Source organism: Patiria miniata, unplaced genomic scaffold (assembly GCF_015706575.1).
Source record: "Patiria miniata isolate m_02_andy unplaced genomic scaffold, ASM1570657v1 HiC_scaffold_10, whole genome shotgun sequence".
In the NCBI taxonomy this organism is placed as follows: domain Eukaryota; kingdom Metazoa; phylum Echinodermata; class Asteroidea; order Valvatida; family Asterinidae; genus Patiria; species Patiria miniata.
In genome coordinates this window covers 7855147-7870677 of record NW_024037048.1, presented here as the reverse complement: position 1 = coordinate 7870677, position 15531 = coordinate 7855147, and the positions used below count along the sequence as shown (strand labels likewise).

At 40.0% G+C, this 15531-nt stretch overlaps 1 protein-coding gene across 1 annotated transcript; it reads right to left on the bottom strand.

The window, feature by feature from the left end:
* Positions 1-497: 497 nt before the first annotated feature.
* Positions 498-6681, bottom strand: LOC119740487. Its single transcript, XM_038215813.1, has 4 exons — positions 6650-6681; positions 3344-3446; positions 2986-3012; positions 498-1714 (listed from the first exon to the last, which is right to left on the bottom strand). Exons 1-4 carry the CDS (start codon positions 6679-6681, stop codon positions 1265-1267), a joined length of 612 nt encoding a protein of 203 aa, XP_038071741.1. The 3' UTR covers positions 498-1264.
* Positions 6682-15531: the final 8850 nt, after the last annotated feature.

Below are 15531 nucleotides of genomic sequence, written 5' to 3'. Positions count from 1 at the left end.
AGTAAAACTAAGTAGGGAGTTAGGGTTAAGGCATAAATTATAATTTACTGACTACCCAACTATGACAGTCTCATCCTAATGCACTTTAACATATAGAATACACAATATGTGGAGAATAATGGATTGGGCAATTCCGTAAATTCGGACGTGCATGTACATGCCAGACACTTCAATGAGCTGCTGTTTGGAAAGTGAATGTGACATCACTAATATCTGATGTCTATTGAGAAGAAAACAACTACAGACCAAAATAAGGTACACCACCACCTATTAATGACCTTTTACGGGAGCGTCATGTGGTCGGATGTATGGTGTATTTTACGGAATTACCCAAATACAAAAAAGAAAATACTTCTTTTGAATTTTAAAGATTAAGTTGTGTATGATTAACTTTGTGTCGCATGCAATTACAAACGGGAACAAATAAAATAAAATTTATCTTTGCAACACTCCACAGCTGTTTTTTTTAACATGATTCTCAGTATTTCAAGTACTTCTGTAGTTGATCATTGATACATGTACGTCATTAACAATCAATCATTTCTATCATGAAAGGCCATGAGGGCCCAATCTCAGGAATTCCACACTCTATGCAGTCTACAACCTTTACAATTGTGTTATGCATGCGAATGTTGTTCGACCTCAGTTAATGCAAAATACTTCTTGTCACCAGATCCAGACGAAGTTGTTGTATATTGATATGCGATCACCCGCCAAAAGAGGGCATTATCAAAACGAACCGCTGACACCCACAAACCACTATCACAACAATGTTTTGGGAATCTTGTAGCGGTTGTACCATGCGGTCGCGCCTATTCTGTGTATAACCTGTGCTTTCTACAACTTTCAACAGGTCCGACCAAAACTTAAAAATTCAACATACATACTCAAAAATTCAACATACATACAACATGTTACAAGTCTTTTGAGCAACTTCACGGCAGCTTTTTTGCCGTACATGTATGCAGTACAGGTGCGACCGAAAAAGAACTGTATTTGTCTGCAGACGTAGTGCATGCGCACTAGTTTCCCCCTGAATAATGCATTATTCAGAGGGAAATTTTACAAGATTCTCAAGATGTTGTAGCAGCGGTTCGTGCATAAGTGACAGTCATTCACTGCAATAACGCCTCCTTGTGGCAGATGATCGCGTATCCAGTATACGACGTCTTAACCAAGACTACTTCAAAGACCTGGGCATACCCAGGCCATATAGCGTGTCTACTAGGAACACATGACAAGCTGCTCTTGGGTATTACATGTATTAGCCATTTTTATAATATGAGAAAAGCTGTACTTTCAAACTGCTAGCTTTAACCTGACTGACTCGAGACAAGACGCCTGTTAATTCCTTCCACCTCTCTTGCCTCTTTTGCCCCTCCCTCCTCTGTGGCCTCCGCCTTGATGACCCCCACCTCCCCCTGGTGCCCACCTTGCTGGTATCCGCCCGACTGGTACCCGCCCTGCTGGTGCCCGCCCTGCTGGTGCCCGCCCTGCTGGTGCCCACCCTGCGGGTAACTGCCCTGCGGGTAACTGCCCTGCGGGTACGCACCCTGCTGGTACGCACCCTGCTGGTACCCACCTTGTTGGTTCCCTCCATGTTGATACCCACCCCGACCCTGCTGGTGCCCACCCCCATGGTTCCAACCTCCTCCTCTTCCTCCTCCTCCTCCTCTAGCTCCGCCTCTTCCACCGCCATCTCTTTCAGACCATCCTGTTTAAAAAAAAAAATCCCAGTTGTTAACTAAATCAGAGAAATATTGGACAAATAGGGTTTTGAATGAGTACGGACCATAGAGCTACATCAAATTACTAAAGCGTTAACTCCTCATTCTTGTGCGCGGAGACGCTTTGAAGCCGCTCTGGACGCAGACATTTTGATTTCATGTGCGTGTTTGTAGAACACCATGAAATTAGATGGATTGAATTTTAAAAGTGTAGTCTAAATGCAACCCGCAAGCAGAATTTATGCAAACAACTTGAAGGCGTCATGACGCTTCAAAATACGTCACGGCCAAAAACATCTGCAGTGGATCATCATGCACGCATTGTGCTGTTTGTGTAGAGCAAAATGAAATGCTCATTTGCTGATCGTGCGTTTCGGTTTTGGGCGTATCTGCTTCGCTAACGCACCGTATGGAATACAAACGAGCCGTACAAAATACGTACACAATTTCGAGTTTCCCATAGGTTTGTGCACAGACATGGATGCGCCCAGACGGAATCTCTTTGTACATGAGTCAGCGCTCTAGTAATTTAATATAGCTCTGTGATGATATGGACACATCTGACTTGGCCAAATGGTAAAACGTGTCTTGCAGCAAGTGGCTTCAAGGCTTCCATACACTCTGTTACAGTGTTAGGCCATCAGCCTCGGTCCAAAAGTTTGGCCACCGGTATCAGATGAGGGGAATAATCGTCATAGCGATTTTTGGCAAGGTAAACACCTCCAGAGTTGGAAAATATGTGATAGCATTGAAGCGGTGGCAGCTTTTTGGGTGTTGTCACCCTTTTTTCTCTCAAAATGTCCATCAAAATGCTTGTTACCACTCTAGGGGCGGTATACCTTGCGCATGTGCTCTATAATTATTTATGCCCTGATTTGATACTGGCCAAACCCCCAGGCTGATGGCCTATGTGTAATTAATTGCAAGGTACTGGAAAGTAATATTTTCTACCTGATGGCAACAATCTCTTTCATTTTGCTGAAACTCCCTGTGCCCATATTACCAGTTTTTTTTTTCCACTGAAAACACATTTCTTCATCTCTTTAGTAAGGCAATTCATATTTAAAATTGGTAATTGACTGATTCAGATTTGGCTATAAGCCACGCCCACTTTTTAAACATGGGCAAAATCAGGTTAATCTCCCCAATGTCTCACTGCATGTTCGAGATGTGCACATCATGTGCAAGTCCATGTACTAGGTAAACATGCATTGGATTGTACAGTCACAGTAAAAATGACGAGTGTTTTGAATCTTACCTCCTTGCACTCTGCCACCTCGACCACCTGTAAAGGAAATCATTTCAAACAATGAAGGCTTTCAATTGGCAGAATTTTTCAAAGTTCTCACTTTTGAGATGCTGTGTTATATGGTTTGAGGCTATTTACAGACTAAGTGTTAATGCAAACGTAAATGCAAATTTCTGTTATCCTGCTAATCTTTTTGGCATTCCCCTCCCCCCCCCCAATTTTTTCAACTGCTACAATTTACACCATGATTTACGGTAACAAATATTGCTAATTTAGTTTGTTAAGTAGTTTCAGACTCAATAATCTAAATTTGAATTTTCAAATCAAATTTCATATTTCACAGTGGCAGGAAGATGCTGAAACTCACTTTGAGGTCGTTGACCCTTGGGCTGCTCTGTCCTCTGTCTGAATGCGGGCATCTCAACTGGTGGTGGCGTGGCCTCCAGGGGGCGCCCTCCTCTGTCAGGAACCTGTGGGAGAAGGAGAAAACTAATCAAATTGGTTTTTAGTTCTGTAATTTATTTTTGCCAAAATAAACAGATTCATTTGTTGACACCACATTTACAAGCCATTTACTGAGGTAGTATCACAGTTTTACACCGGTTGCCCATGCTCCTTTGTCCAAGAGCGTGCTTACAAATTGTAACCATGCATGCGCGCTCCTGATGAATGTTTACCGTTATAGTTTAGGAAGCTAATCATCCTTACTCGCAGCTAAGAAGCTGAATTGCGAAGGATGCGGCTACAAACGCGGTCGAACCGCAGGCTTGTGAAGGCGCCTTAGGCAGCCGAAGACATCACCCATATCCGACCAGGGAGCACAGCCAGAGATCAAAAGTGTTAATGTTTTTTCAGAAGAGGAAAAACAGAGAGCCCGGAGAAAAAACCTTATGGCACAGAAGAGAACCAACACACATCTACTGACATATGGTCCTAGTCCGGAACGAACCAGGGCCACAGTGGTGATGAGAGGCGAGCGCTTTACGCACTAGACACCCATGCGACCCAAAGTGTGTATTTAAGTCAAATGTTCACAGAAGGTGGGTAGATGCCAGCAATGAATCCCCAAGAGATTTCAGCCCACTACAGTCAGTATCCCGGCAGACACCAAACATTTCAGTTTTTTAGAAAAAATGGTCCAAATCTGAAAAGTTGTCCATATCCGCGGTCATCAAAAATACTGATTTTTGGCCAAAGACTCCAACTTCACGAAACTAAGTCAAATGTTCACACAAGGTGGGTAGATGCCAGCAATGAATCCCCAAGAGATTTCAGCTCACTATAGTCAGGATCCGGGCAGAAAACAAGCATTTCAGTTTTTTACCAAAAATGGTCCAAATATGAAAAGTTTTCCATATCGGCGGTCATCAAAAATACTGATTTTTGGCCAAAAAATCCAACTTCACGAAACTAAGTCAAATGTTCAAACAAGGTGAAGAGATGCCAGAAATGAATCCCCAAGAGATTTCAGCTCACTACAGTCAGTATCCGGGCAGAAAACAAACATTTCAGTTTTCTAGCAAACATGGTCCGAATCTGAAAAGTTTTCCATATCGGCGGTCATCAAAAATACTGATTTTTGGCCAAAAAATCCAACTTCACGAAACTAAGTCAAATGTTCAAACAAGGTGAAGAGATGCCAGAAATGAATCCCAAAGAGATTTCGGCTCACTACAGTCAGTATCCGGGCAGAAAACAAACATTTCAGTTTTCTAGCAAACATGGTCCGAATCTGAAAAGTTTTCCATATCCGCGGTCATCAAAAATACTGATTTTTTGCAAAAAAATCCAACTTCACGAAACTAAGTCAAATGTTCACACAAGGTGAAGAGATGCCAGAAATAAATCCCCAAGAGATTTCGGCTCACTACAGTCAGTATCCGGGCAGAAAACAAACATTTCAGTTTTTTACCAAAAATGGTTCAAATCTGAAAAGTGTTCCATATCCGCGGTCATCAAAAATACTGATTTTTGGCCAAAAAATCCAACTGCACGAAACTAAGTCAAATGTTCACACGAGGTGGGTAGATGCCAGGAATGAATCCCCAAGAGATTTCAGCCCACTACAGTCAGGATTCGGGCAGAAAACACACATTTCAGTTTTTTACCAAAAATCGTTCAAATCTGAAAAGTTTTCCATATCCGCGAGCATCAAATACTGATTTTGGCCAAGAAATCCAACTTCACGAAACTAAGTCAAATGTTCACACAAGGTAGGTAGATGCCAGAAATGAATTCCCAAGAGATTTCAGCCCACTACAGTCAGGATTCGGGCAGAAAAACACACATTTCAGTTTTTTACCACAAATCGTTCCAATCTGAAAAGTTTTCCATATCCGCGGTCATCAAAAATACTGATTTTGGCCAAAAAATCCAACTTCACGAAACTAAGTCAAATGTTCACACGAGGTGGGTAGATGCCATGAATGAATTCCCAAGAGATTTCAGCCCACTACATTCAGGATTCGGGCAGAAAACACACATTTCAGTTTTTTACCACAAATCGTTCAAATCTGAAAAGTTTTCCATATCCGCGGTCATCAAAAATACTGATTTTTGGCCTAAAAATCCAACTTCACGAAACTCAGTCAAATGTTCACACAAGGTAGGTAGATGCCAGAAATGAATTCCCAAGAGATTTCAGCCCACTACAGTCAGGATTCGGGCAGAAAACACACATTTCAGTTTTTTACCACAAATCGTTCCAATCTGAAAAGTTTTCCATATCCGCGGTCATCAAAAATACTGATTTTTGGCCAAAAAATCCAACTTCACGAAACTAAGTCAAATGTTCACACGAGGTGGGTAGATGCCATGAATGAATTCCCAAGAGATTTCAGCCCACTACATTCAGGATTCGGGCAGAAAACACACATTTCAGTTTTTTACCACAAATCGTTCAAATCTGAAAAGTTTTCCATATCCGCGGTCATCAAAAATACTGATTTTTGGCCTAAAAATCCAACTTCACGAAACTCAGTCAAATGTTCACACAAGGTAGGTAGATGCCAGAAATGAATTCCCAAGAGATTTCAGCCCACTACAGTCAGGATTCGGGCAGAAAACACACATTTCAGTTTTTTACCACAAATCGTTCAAATCTGAAAAGTTTTCCATGTCTGCGGTCATCAAAAATACTGATTTTTGGCTAAAAAATCCAACTTCACGAAACTAAGTCAAATGTTCACACAAGGTGGGTAGAGGCTTGGAATGAATCCCCAAGAGATTTCAGCTCACTAAAGTCAGGATCCGGGCAGAAAACAAACATTTCAGTTTTTTACCACAAATCGTTCAAATCTGAAAAGTTTTCCATATCCGCGGTCATCAAAAATACTGATTTTTGGCCAAAAAATCCAACTTCACGAAACTAAGTCAAATGTTCACACAAGGTGGGTAGATGCCATGAATGAATTCCCAAGAGATTTCAGCCCACTACATTCAGGATTCGGGCAGAAAACACACATTTCAGTTTTTTACCACAAATCGTTCAAATCTGAAAAGTTTTCCATATCCGCGGTCATCAAAAATACTGATTTTTGGCCTAAAAATCCAACTTCACGAAACTCAGTCAAATGTTCACACAAGGTAGGTAGATGCCAGGAATGAATTCCCAAGAGATTTCAGCCCACTACAGTCAGGATTCGGGCAGAAAACACACATTTCAGTTTTTTACCACAAATCGTTCACATCTGAAAAGTTTTCCATGTCTGCGGTCATCAAAAATACTGATTTTTGGCTAAAAAATCCAACTTCACGAAACTAAGTCAAATGTTCACACAAGGTGGGTAGAGGCTTGGAATGAATCCCCAAGAGATTTCAGCTCACTAAAGTCAGGATCCGGGCAGAAAACAAACATTTCAGTTTTTTACCAAAAATGGTCCAAATCTGAAAAGTTTTCCATATCAGCGGTCATCAAAAGTACCGATTTTTGGCCAAGAAATCCAACTTCACGAAACTAAGTCAAATGTTCACACAAGGTGGGTAGATGCCAGAAATGAATCCCAAGAGATTTCAGCCCACTACAGTCAGGATTTGGGCAGAAAACACACATTTCAGTTTTTTACCAAAAATGGTTCAAATCTGAAAAGTTTTCCATATCCGCGGTCATCAAAAATACTGATTTTTGGCCAAAAAATCCAACTGCACGAAACTAAGTCAAATGTTCACACGAGGTGGGTAGATGCCAGAAATGAATCCCCAAGAGATTTCAGCCCACTACATTCAGGATTCGGGCAGAAAACACACATCTAAGTTTTTTACCAAAAATGGTCCAAATCTGAAAAGTTTTCCATATCAGCGGTCATCAAAAAGTACCGATTTTTGGCCAAGAAATCCAACTTCACGAAACTAAGTCAAATGTTCACACAAGGTGGGTAGATGCCAGAAATGAATCCCCAAGAGATTTCAGCCCACTACAGTCAGGATTCGGGGCAGAAAACAAACATTTCAGTTTTTTACCAAAAATGGTTCAAATCTGAAAAGTTTTCCATATCCGCGGTCATCAAAAATACTGATTTTGGGCCAGAAAATCCAACTTCACGAAACTAAGTCAAATGTTCACACAAGGTGGGTAGATGGCAGGAAGGAATCCTCAAGAGATTTCAGCCCACTTCAGTCAGGATTCGGGCAGAAAACACACATCTAAGTTTTTTACCAAAAATGGTTCAAATCTGAAAAGTTTTCCATATCCGCGGTCATCAAAAATACTGATTTTTTGCAAAAAAATCCAACTGCACGAAAGTAAGTCAAATGTTCACACGAGGTGGGTAGATGCCAGAAATGAATCCCCAAGAGATTTCAGCCCATTACAGTCAGGATTCGGGCAGAAAACACACATCTAAGTTTTTTACCAAAAATGGTTCAATTCTGAAAAGTTTTCCATATCCGCGGTCATCAAAAATACTGATTTTGGCCAAAAAATCCAACTTCACGAAACTAAGTCAAATGTTCACACAAGGTGGGTAGATGCCAGGAATGAATCCCCAAGAGATTTCAGCCCACTACAGTCAGGATTCGGGCAGAAAACACACATCTAAGTTTTTTACCAAAAATGGTCCAAATCTGAAAAGTTTTCCATATCCGCGGTCATCAAAAATACTGATTTTTGGCCAAGAAATCCAACTTCACGAAACTAAGTCAAATGTTCACACAAGGTGGGTAGATGCCATGAATGCATTCCCAAGAGATTTCAGCCAACTACATTCAGGATTCGGGCAGAAAACACACATTTCAGTTTTTTACCAAAAATGGTTCAAATCTGAGAAGTTTTCCATATCCGCGGTCATCAAAAATACTGATTTTGGGCCAAAAAATCCAACTTCACGAAACTAAGTCAAATGTTCACACGAGGTGGGTAGATGCCAGCAATGAATCCCCAAGAGATTTCAGCTCACTACAGTCAGGATTCGGGCAGAAAACAAACATTTCAGTTTTTTACCAAAAATGGTTCAAATCTGAAAAGTTTTCCATATCCGCGGTCATCAAAAATACTGATTTTGGGCCAAAAAATCAAACTTCACGAAACTAAGTCAAATGTTCAAACAAGGTGGGTAGATGCCAGAAATGAATCCCCAAGAGATTTCAGCCCACTACAGTCAGGATTCGGGCAGAAAACAAACATTTCAGTTTTTTACCAAAAATGGTTCAAATCTGAAAAGTTTTCCATATCCGCGGTCATCAAAAATACTGATTTTGGGCCAAAAAATCCAACTTCACGAAACTAAGTCAAATGTTCACACAAGGTGGGTAGATGCCAGCAATGAATCCCCAAGAGATTTCAGCCCACTACATTCAGGATTCGGGCAGAAAAAAAACATTTAAGTTTTTTACCAAAAATGGTTCAAATCTGAAAAGTTTTCCATATCCGCGGTCATCAAAAATACTGATTTTGGGCCAAAAAATCCAACTTCACGAAACTAAGTCAAATGTTCACACAAGGTGGGTAGATGCGATGAATGTATTCCAAGAGATTTCAGCCCACTACATTCAGGATTCGGGCAGAAAACACACATTTCAATTTTTACCAAAAATGGTTCAAATCTGAAAAGTTTTCCATATCCGCGGTCATCAAAAATACTTAATTTTGGGCCAAAAAATCCAACTTCACGAAACAAAGTCAAATGTTCACACAAGGTAGGTAGATGCCAGAAATGAATCCCCAAGAGATTTCAGCCCACTACAGTCAGGATTCGGGCAGAAAACACACATCTAAGTTTTTTACCAAAAATGTTTCAAATCTGAAAAGTTTTCCATATCTGCGGTCATCAAAAATACTGATTTTTGGCCAAAAAATCCAACTTCACGAAACTAAGTCAAATGTTCACACGAGGTGGGTAGATGCCAGAAATGAATCCCTAAGAGATTTCAGCTCACTACAGTCAGGATTCGGGCAGAAAACACACATTTCAGTTTTTTACCAAAAATGGTTCAAATCTGAAAAGTTTTCCATATCCGCGGTCATCAAAAATACTGATTTTGGGCCAAAAAATCCAACTTCACGAAACTAAGTCAAATGTTCACACAAGGTGGGTAGATGCCATGAATGAATTCCAAAGAGATTTCAGCCCACTACATTCAGGATTCGGGCAGAAAACACACATTTCAGTTTTTTACCAAAAATGGTTCAAATCTGAAAAGTTTTCCATATCCGCGGTCATCAAAAATACTGATTTTTGGCCAAAAAATCCAACTTCACGAAACTAAGTCAAATGTTCACACAAGGTGGGTAGATGCCAGGAATGAATCCCAAGAGATTTCAGCCCACTACAGTCAGGATTCCGGCAGAAAACACACATCTAAGTTTTTTACCAAAAATGGTTCAAATCTGAAAAGTTTTCCATATCCGCGGTCATCAAAAATACTGATTTTTGGCCAAAAAATCCAACTTCACGAAACTAAGTCAAATGTTCACACAAGGTGGGTAGATGCCAGCAATGAATTCCCAAGAGATTTCAGCCCACTACATTCAGGATTCGGGCAGAAAACACACATTCAGTTTTTTACCAAAAACGGTTCAAATCTGAAAAGTTTTCCATATCCGCGGTCATCAAAAATACGGATTTTGGGCCAAAAAGGCCAACTTCACGAAACTAAGTCAAATGTTCACACAAGGTGGGTAGATGCCAGCAATGAATCCCCAAGAGATTTCAGCCCACTACAGTCAGGATTCGGGCAGAAAACACACATTTCAGTTTTTACCAAAAATGGTTCAAATCTGAAAAGTTTTCCATATCCGCGGTCATCAAAAATACTGATTTTTGGCCAAAAAATCCAACTTCACGAAACTAAGTCAAATGTTCACACGAGTTGGGTAGATGCCAGAAATGAATCCCCAAGAGATTTCAGCCCACTACAGTCAGGATTCGGGCAGAAAACACACATTTCAGTTTTTGACCAAAAATGGTTCAAAACTGAAAAGTTTTCCATATCCGCAGTCATCAAAAATACTGAATTTTGGCCAAAAAAATCCAACTTCACGAAACTAAGTCAAATGTTCACACAAGGTGGGTAGATGTAAGAAATGAATCCCAAGAGATTTCAGCCCACTACAGTCAGGATTCGGGCAGAAAACACACATTTCAGTTTTTGACCAAAAATGGTTCAAAACTGAAAAGTTTTCCATATCCGCGGTCATCAAAAATACTGATTTTGGCCAAAAAATCCAACTGCACGAAACTAAGTCAAATGTTCACACAAGGTGGGTAGATGCCAGAAATGAATCCCCAAGAGATTTCAGCCGACTACATTCAGGTTCGGGCAGAAAACAAACATTTCAGTTTTTTTACCAAAAATGGTTCAAATCTGAAAAGTTTTCCATATCCGCGGTCAACAAAAATACTGATTTTGGCCAAAAAATCCAACTTCACGAAACTAAGTCAAATGTTCACACAAGGTGGGTAGATGCCAGGAATGAATCCCAAGAGATTTCAGCCCACTACATTCAGGATTCGGGCAGAAAACACACATTTCAGTTTTTTACCAAAAATGGTTCAAATCTGAAAAGTTTTCCATATCCGCGGTCATCAAAAATACTGATTTTTGGCCAAAAAAATCCAACTTCACGAAACTAAGTCAAATGTTCACACAAGGTGGGTAGATGCCAGGAATGAATCCCCAAGAGATTTCAGCCCACTACAGTCAGGATTCGGGCAGAAAACACACATTTCAGTTTTTTACCAAAAATGGTTCAAATCTGAAAAGTTTTCCATATCCGCGGTCATCAAAAAATACTGATTTTGGCAAAAAAATCCAACTTCACGAAACTAAGTCAAATGTTCACACGAGTTGGGTAGATGCCAGAAATGAATCCCCAAGCGATTTCAGCCCACTACAGTCAGGATTCGGGCAGAAAACACACATCTAAGTTTTTTACCAAAAATGGTCCAAATCTGAAAAGTTTTCCATATCCGCGGTCATCAAAAATACTGATTTTGGGCCAAAAAATCCAACTTCACGAAACTAAGTCAAATGTTCACACAAGGTGGGTAGATGCCATGAATGAATTCCCAAGAGATTTCAGCCCACTACATTCAGGATTCGGGCAGAAAACACACATTTCAGTTTTTACCAAAATGGTTCAAATCTGAAAAGTTTTCCATATCCGCAGTCATCAAAAATACTGATTTTTGGCCAAAAAATCCAACTTCACGAAACTAAGTCAAATGTTCACACAAGGTGGGTAGATGCCATGAATGCATTCCAAGAGATTTCAGCCCACTACGGTCAGGATTCGGGCAGAAAAACCACATTTCAGTTTTTACCAAAAATGGTTCAAATCTGAAAAGTTTTCCATATCCGCGGTCATCAAAAAATACTGATTTTGGGCCAAAAAATCCAACTTCACGAAACTAAGTCAAATGTTCACACAAGGTGGGTAGATGCCATGAATGAATCCCAAGAGATTTCAGCCCACTACAGTCAGGATTCGGGCAGAAAACACACATTTCAATTTTTTTCCAAAAATGGTTCAAATCTGAAATGTTTTCCATATCCGCGGTCATCAAAAATACTGATTTTGTGCCAAAAAATCCAACTTCACGAAACTAAGTCAAATGTTCACACAAGGTGAGTAGATGCCAGAAAGAATCCCCAAGAGATTTCAGCCCACTACAGTCAGGATTCAGGCAGAAAACACACATCTAAGTTTTTTACCAAAAATGGTTCAAATCTGAAAAGTTTTCCATATCCGCGGTCATCAAAAATACTGATTTGGGCCAAAAAATCCAACTTCACGAAACTAAGTCAAATGTTCACACAAGGTGGGTAGATGCCATGAATGAATCCCCAAGAGATTTCAGCCCACTACAGTCAGGTTTCGGGCAGAAAACACACATTTCAGTTTTTACCAAAATGGTTCCAATCTGAAAAGTTTTCCATATCGCGGTCATCAAAAATACTGATTTTTGGCCAAAAAATCCAACTTCACGAAACTAAGTCAAATGTTCACACAAGGTGGGTAGATGCCAGAAATGAATCCCAAGAGATTTCAGCCCACTACGGTCAGGATTCGGGCAGAAAACACACATTTCAGTTTTTTACCAAAAATGGTTCAAATCTGAAAAGTTTTCCATATCCGCGGTCATCAAAAATACTGATTTTGGGCCAAAAAATCCAACTTCACGAAACTAAGTCAAATGTTCACACAAGGTGGGTAGATGCCAGCAATGAATTCCCAAGAGATTTCAGCCCACTACATTCAGGATTCGGGCAGAAAAACACACATTTCAGTTTTTTCAAAAATGGTTCAAATCTGAAAAGTTTTCCATATCCGCTGTCATCAAAAATACTGATTTTTGGCCAAGAAATCCAACTTCACGAAACTAAGTCAAATGTTCACACAAGGTGGGTAGATGCCAGGATGAATCCCAAGAGATTTCAGCCCACTACAGTCAGGATTCGGGCAGAAAACACACATTTCAGTTTTTTACCAAAAATGGTTCAAATCTGAAAAGTTTTCCATATCCGCAGTCATCAAAATTACTGATTTTTGGCCAAAAAATCCAACTTCACGAAACTAAGTCAAATGTTCACACAAGGTGGGTAGATGCAAGAAATGAATCCCCAAGAGATTTCAGCCCACTACAGTCAGGATTCGGGCAGAAAACACACATCTAAGTTTTTTACCAAAAATGGTTCAAATCTGAAAAGTTTTCCATATCCGCGGTGTCATCAAAAATACTGATTTTTGGCCAAAAAATCCAACTTCACGAAACTAAGTCAAATGTTCACACAAGGTGGGTAGATGCCAGAAATGAATCCCCAAGAGATTTCAGCCCACTACATTCAGGATTCGGGCAGAAAACACACATTTCAGTTTTTTACCAAAAATGGTTCAAATCTGAAAAGTTTTCCATATCCGCGGTCAACAAAAATACTGATTTTGGGCCAAAAAATCCAACTTCACGAAACTAAGTCAAATGTTCACACGAGTTGGGTAGATGCCAGAAATGAATCCCCAAGCGATTTCAGCCCACTACAGTCAGGATTCGGGCAGAAAACACACATCTAAGTTTTTTACCAAAAATGGTCCAAATCTGAAAAGTTTTCCATATCCGCGGTCATCAAAAATACTGATTTTGGGCCAAAAATCCAACTTCACGAAACTAAGTCAAATGTTCACACAAGGTGGGTAGATGCCATGAATGAATTCCCAAGAGATTTCAGCCCACTACATTCAGGATTCGGGCAGAAGAAAACACACATTTCAATTTTTTACCAAAAATGGTTCAAATCTGAAAAGTTTTCCATATCCGCAGTCATCAAAAATACTGATTTTTGGCCAAAAAATCCAACTTCACGAAACTAAGTCAAATGTTCACACAAGGTGGGTAGATGCCATGAATGCATTCCCAAGAGATTTCAGCCCACTACGGTCAGGATTCGGGCAGAAAACACACATTTCAGTTTTTTACCAAAAATGGTTCAAATCTGAAAAGTTTTCCATATCGCGGTCATCAAAAATACTGATTTTGGGCCAAAAAATCCAACTTCACGAAACTAAGTCAAATGTTCACACAAGGTGGGTAGATGCAGGAATGAATCCCCAAGAGATTTCAGCCCACTACAGTCAGGATTCGGGCAGAAAACACACATTTCAATTTTTTTCCAAAAATGGTTCAAATCTGAAATGTTTTCCATATCCGCGGTCATCAAAAATACTGATTTTTGCCCAAAAATCCAACTTCACGAAACTAAGTCAAATGTTCACACGAGGTGAGTAGATGCCAGAAAAGAATCCCCAAGAGATTTCAGCCCACTACAGTCAGGATTCGGGCAGAAAACACACATCTAAGTTTTTTACCAAAAATGGTTCAAATCTGAAAAGTTTTCCATATCCGCGGTCATCAAAAATACTGATTTTGGGCCAAAAATCCAACTTCACGAAACTAAGTCAAATGTTCACACAAGGTGGGTAGATGCCATGAATGAATTCCCAAGAGATTTCAGCCCACTACAGACAGGATTCGGGCAGAAAACACACATTTCAGTTTTTTACCAAAAATGGTTCAATCTGAAAAGTTTTCCATATCCGCGGTCATCAAAAATACTGATTTTGGCCAAAAAATCCAACTTCACGAAACTAAGTCAAATGTTCACACAAGGTGGGTAGATGCAGCAGAAATGAATCCCCAAGAGATTTCAGCCCACTACGGTCAGGATTCGGGCAGAAAACACACATTTAAGTTTTTCACCAAAAATGGTTCAAATCTGAAAAGTTTTCCATATCCGCGGTCATCAAAAATACTGATTTTGGGCCAAAAAATCCAACTTCACGAAACTAAGTCAAATGTTCACACAAGGTGGTAGATGCCAGCAATGAATTCCCAAGAGATTTCAGCCCACTACATTCAGGATTCGGGCAGAAAACACACATTTCAGTTTTTACCAAAAACGGTTCAAATCTGAAAAGTTTTCCATATCCGCTGTCATCAAAAATACTGATTTTTGGCCAAGAAATCCAACTTCACGAAACTAAGTCAAATGTTCACACAAGGTGGTAGATGCCAGGAATGAATCCCCAAGAGATTTCAGCCCACTACAGTCAGGATTCGGGCAGAAAACACACATTTCAGTTTTTACCCAAAAATGGTTCAAATCTGAAAAGTTTTCCATATCCGCGGTCATCAAAATACTGATTTTTGGCCAAAAAATCCAACTTCACGAAACTAAGTCAAATGTTCACACAAGGTGGGTAGATGCAAGAAATGAATCCCCAAGAGATTTCAGCCCACTACAGTCAGGATTCGGGCAGAAAACACACATTTCAGTTTTTTACCAAAAATGGTTCAAATCTGAAAAGTTTTCCATATCCGCGGTCATCAAAAATACTGTTTTTTGGCCAAGAAATCCAACTTCACGAAACTAAGTCAAATGTTCACACAAGGTGGGTAGATGCCAGAAATGAATCCCCAAGAGATTTCAGCCCACTACATTCAGGATTCGGGCAGAAAAACACACATTTCAGTTTTTTACCAAAAATGGTTCAAATCTGAAAAGTTTTCCATATCCGCGGTCATCAAAAAATACTGATTTTGGGCCAAAAAATCCAACTTCACG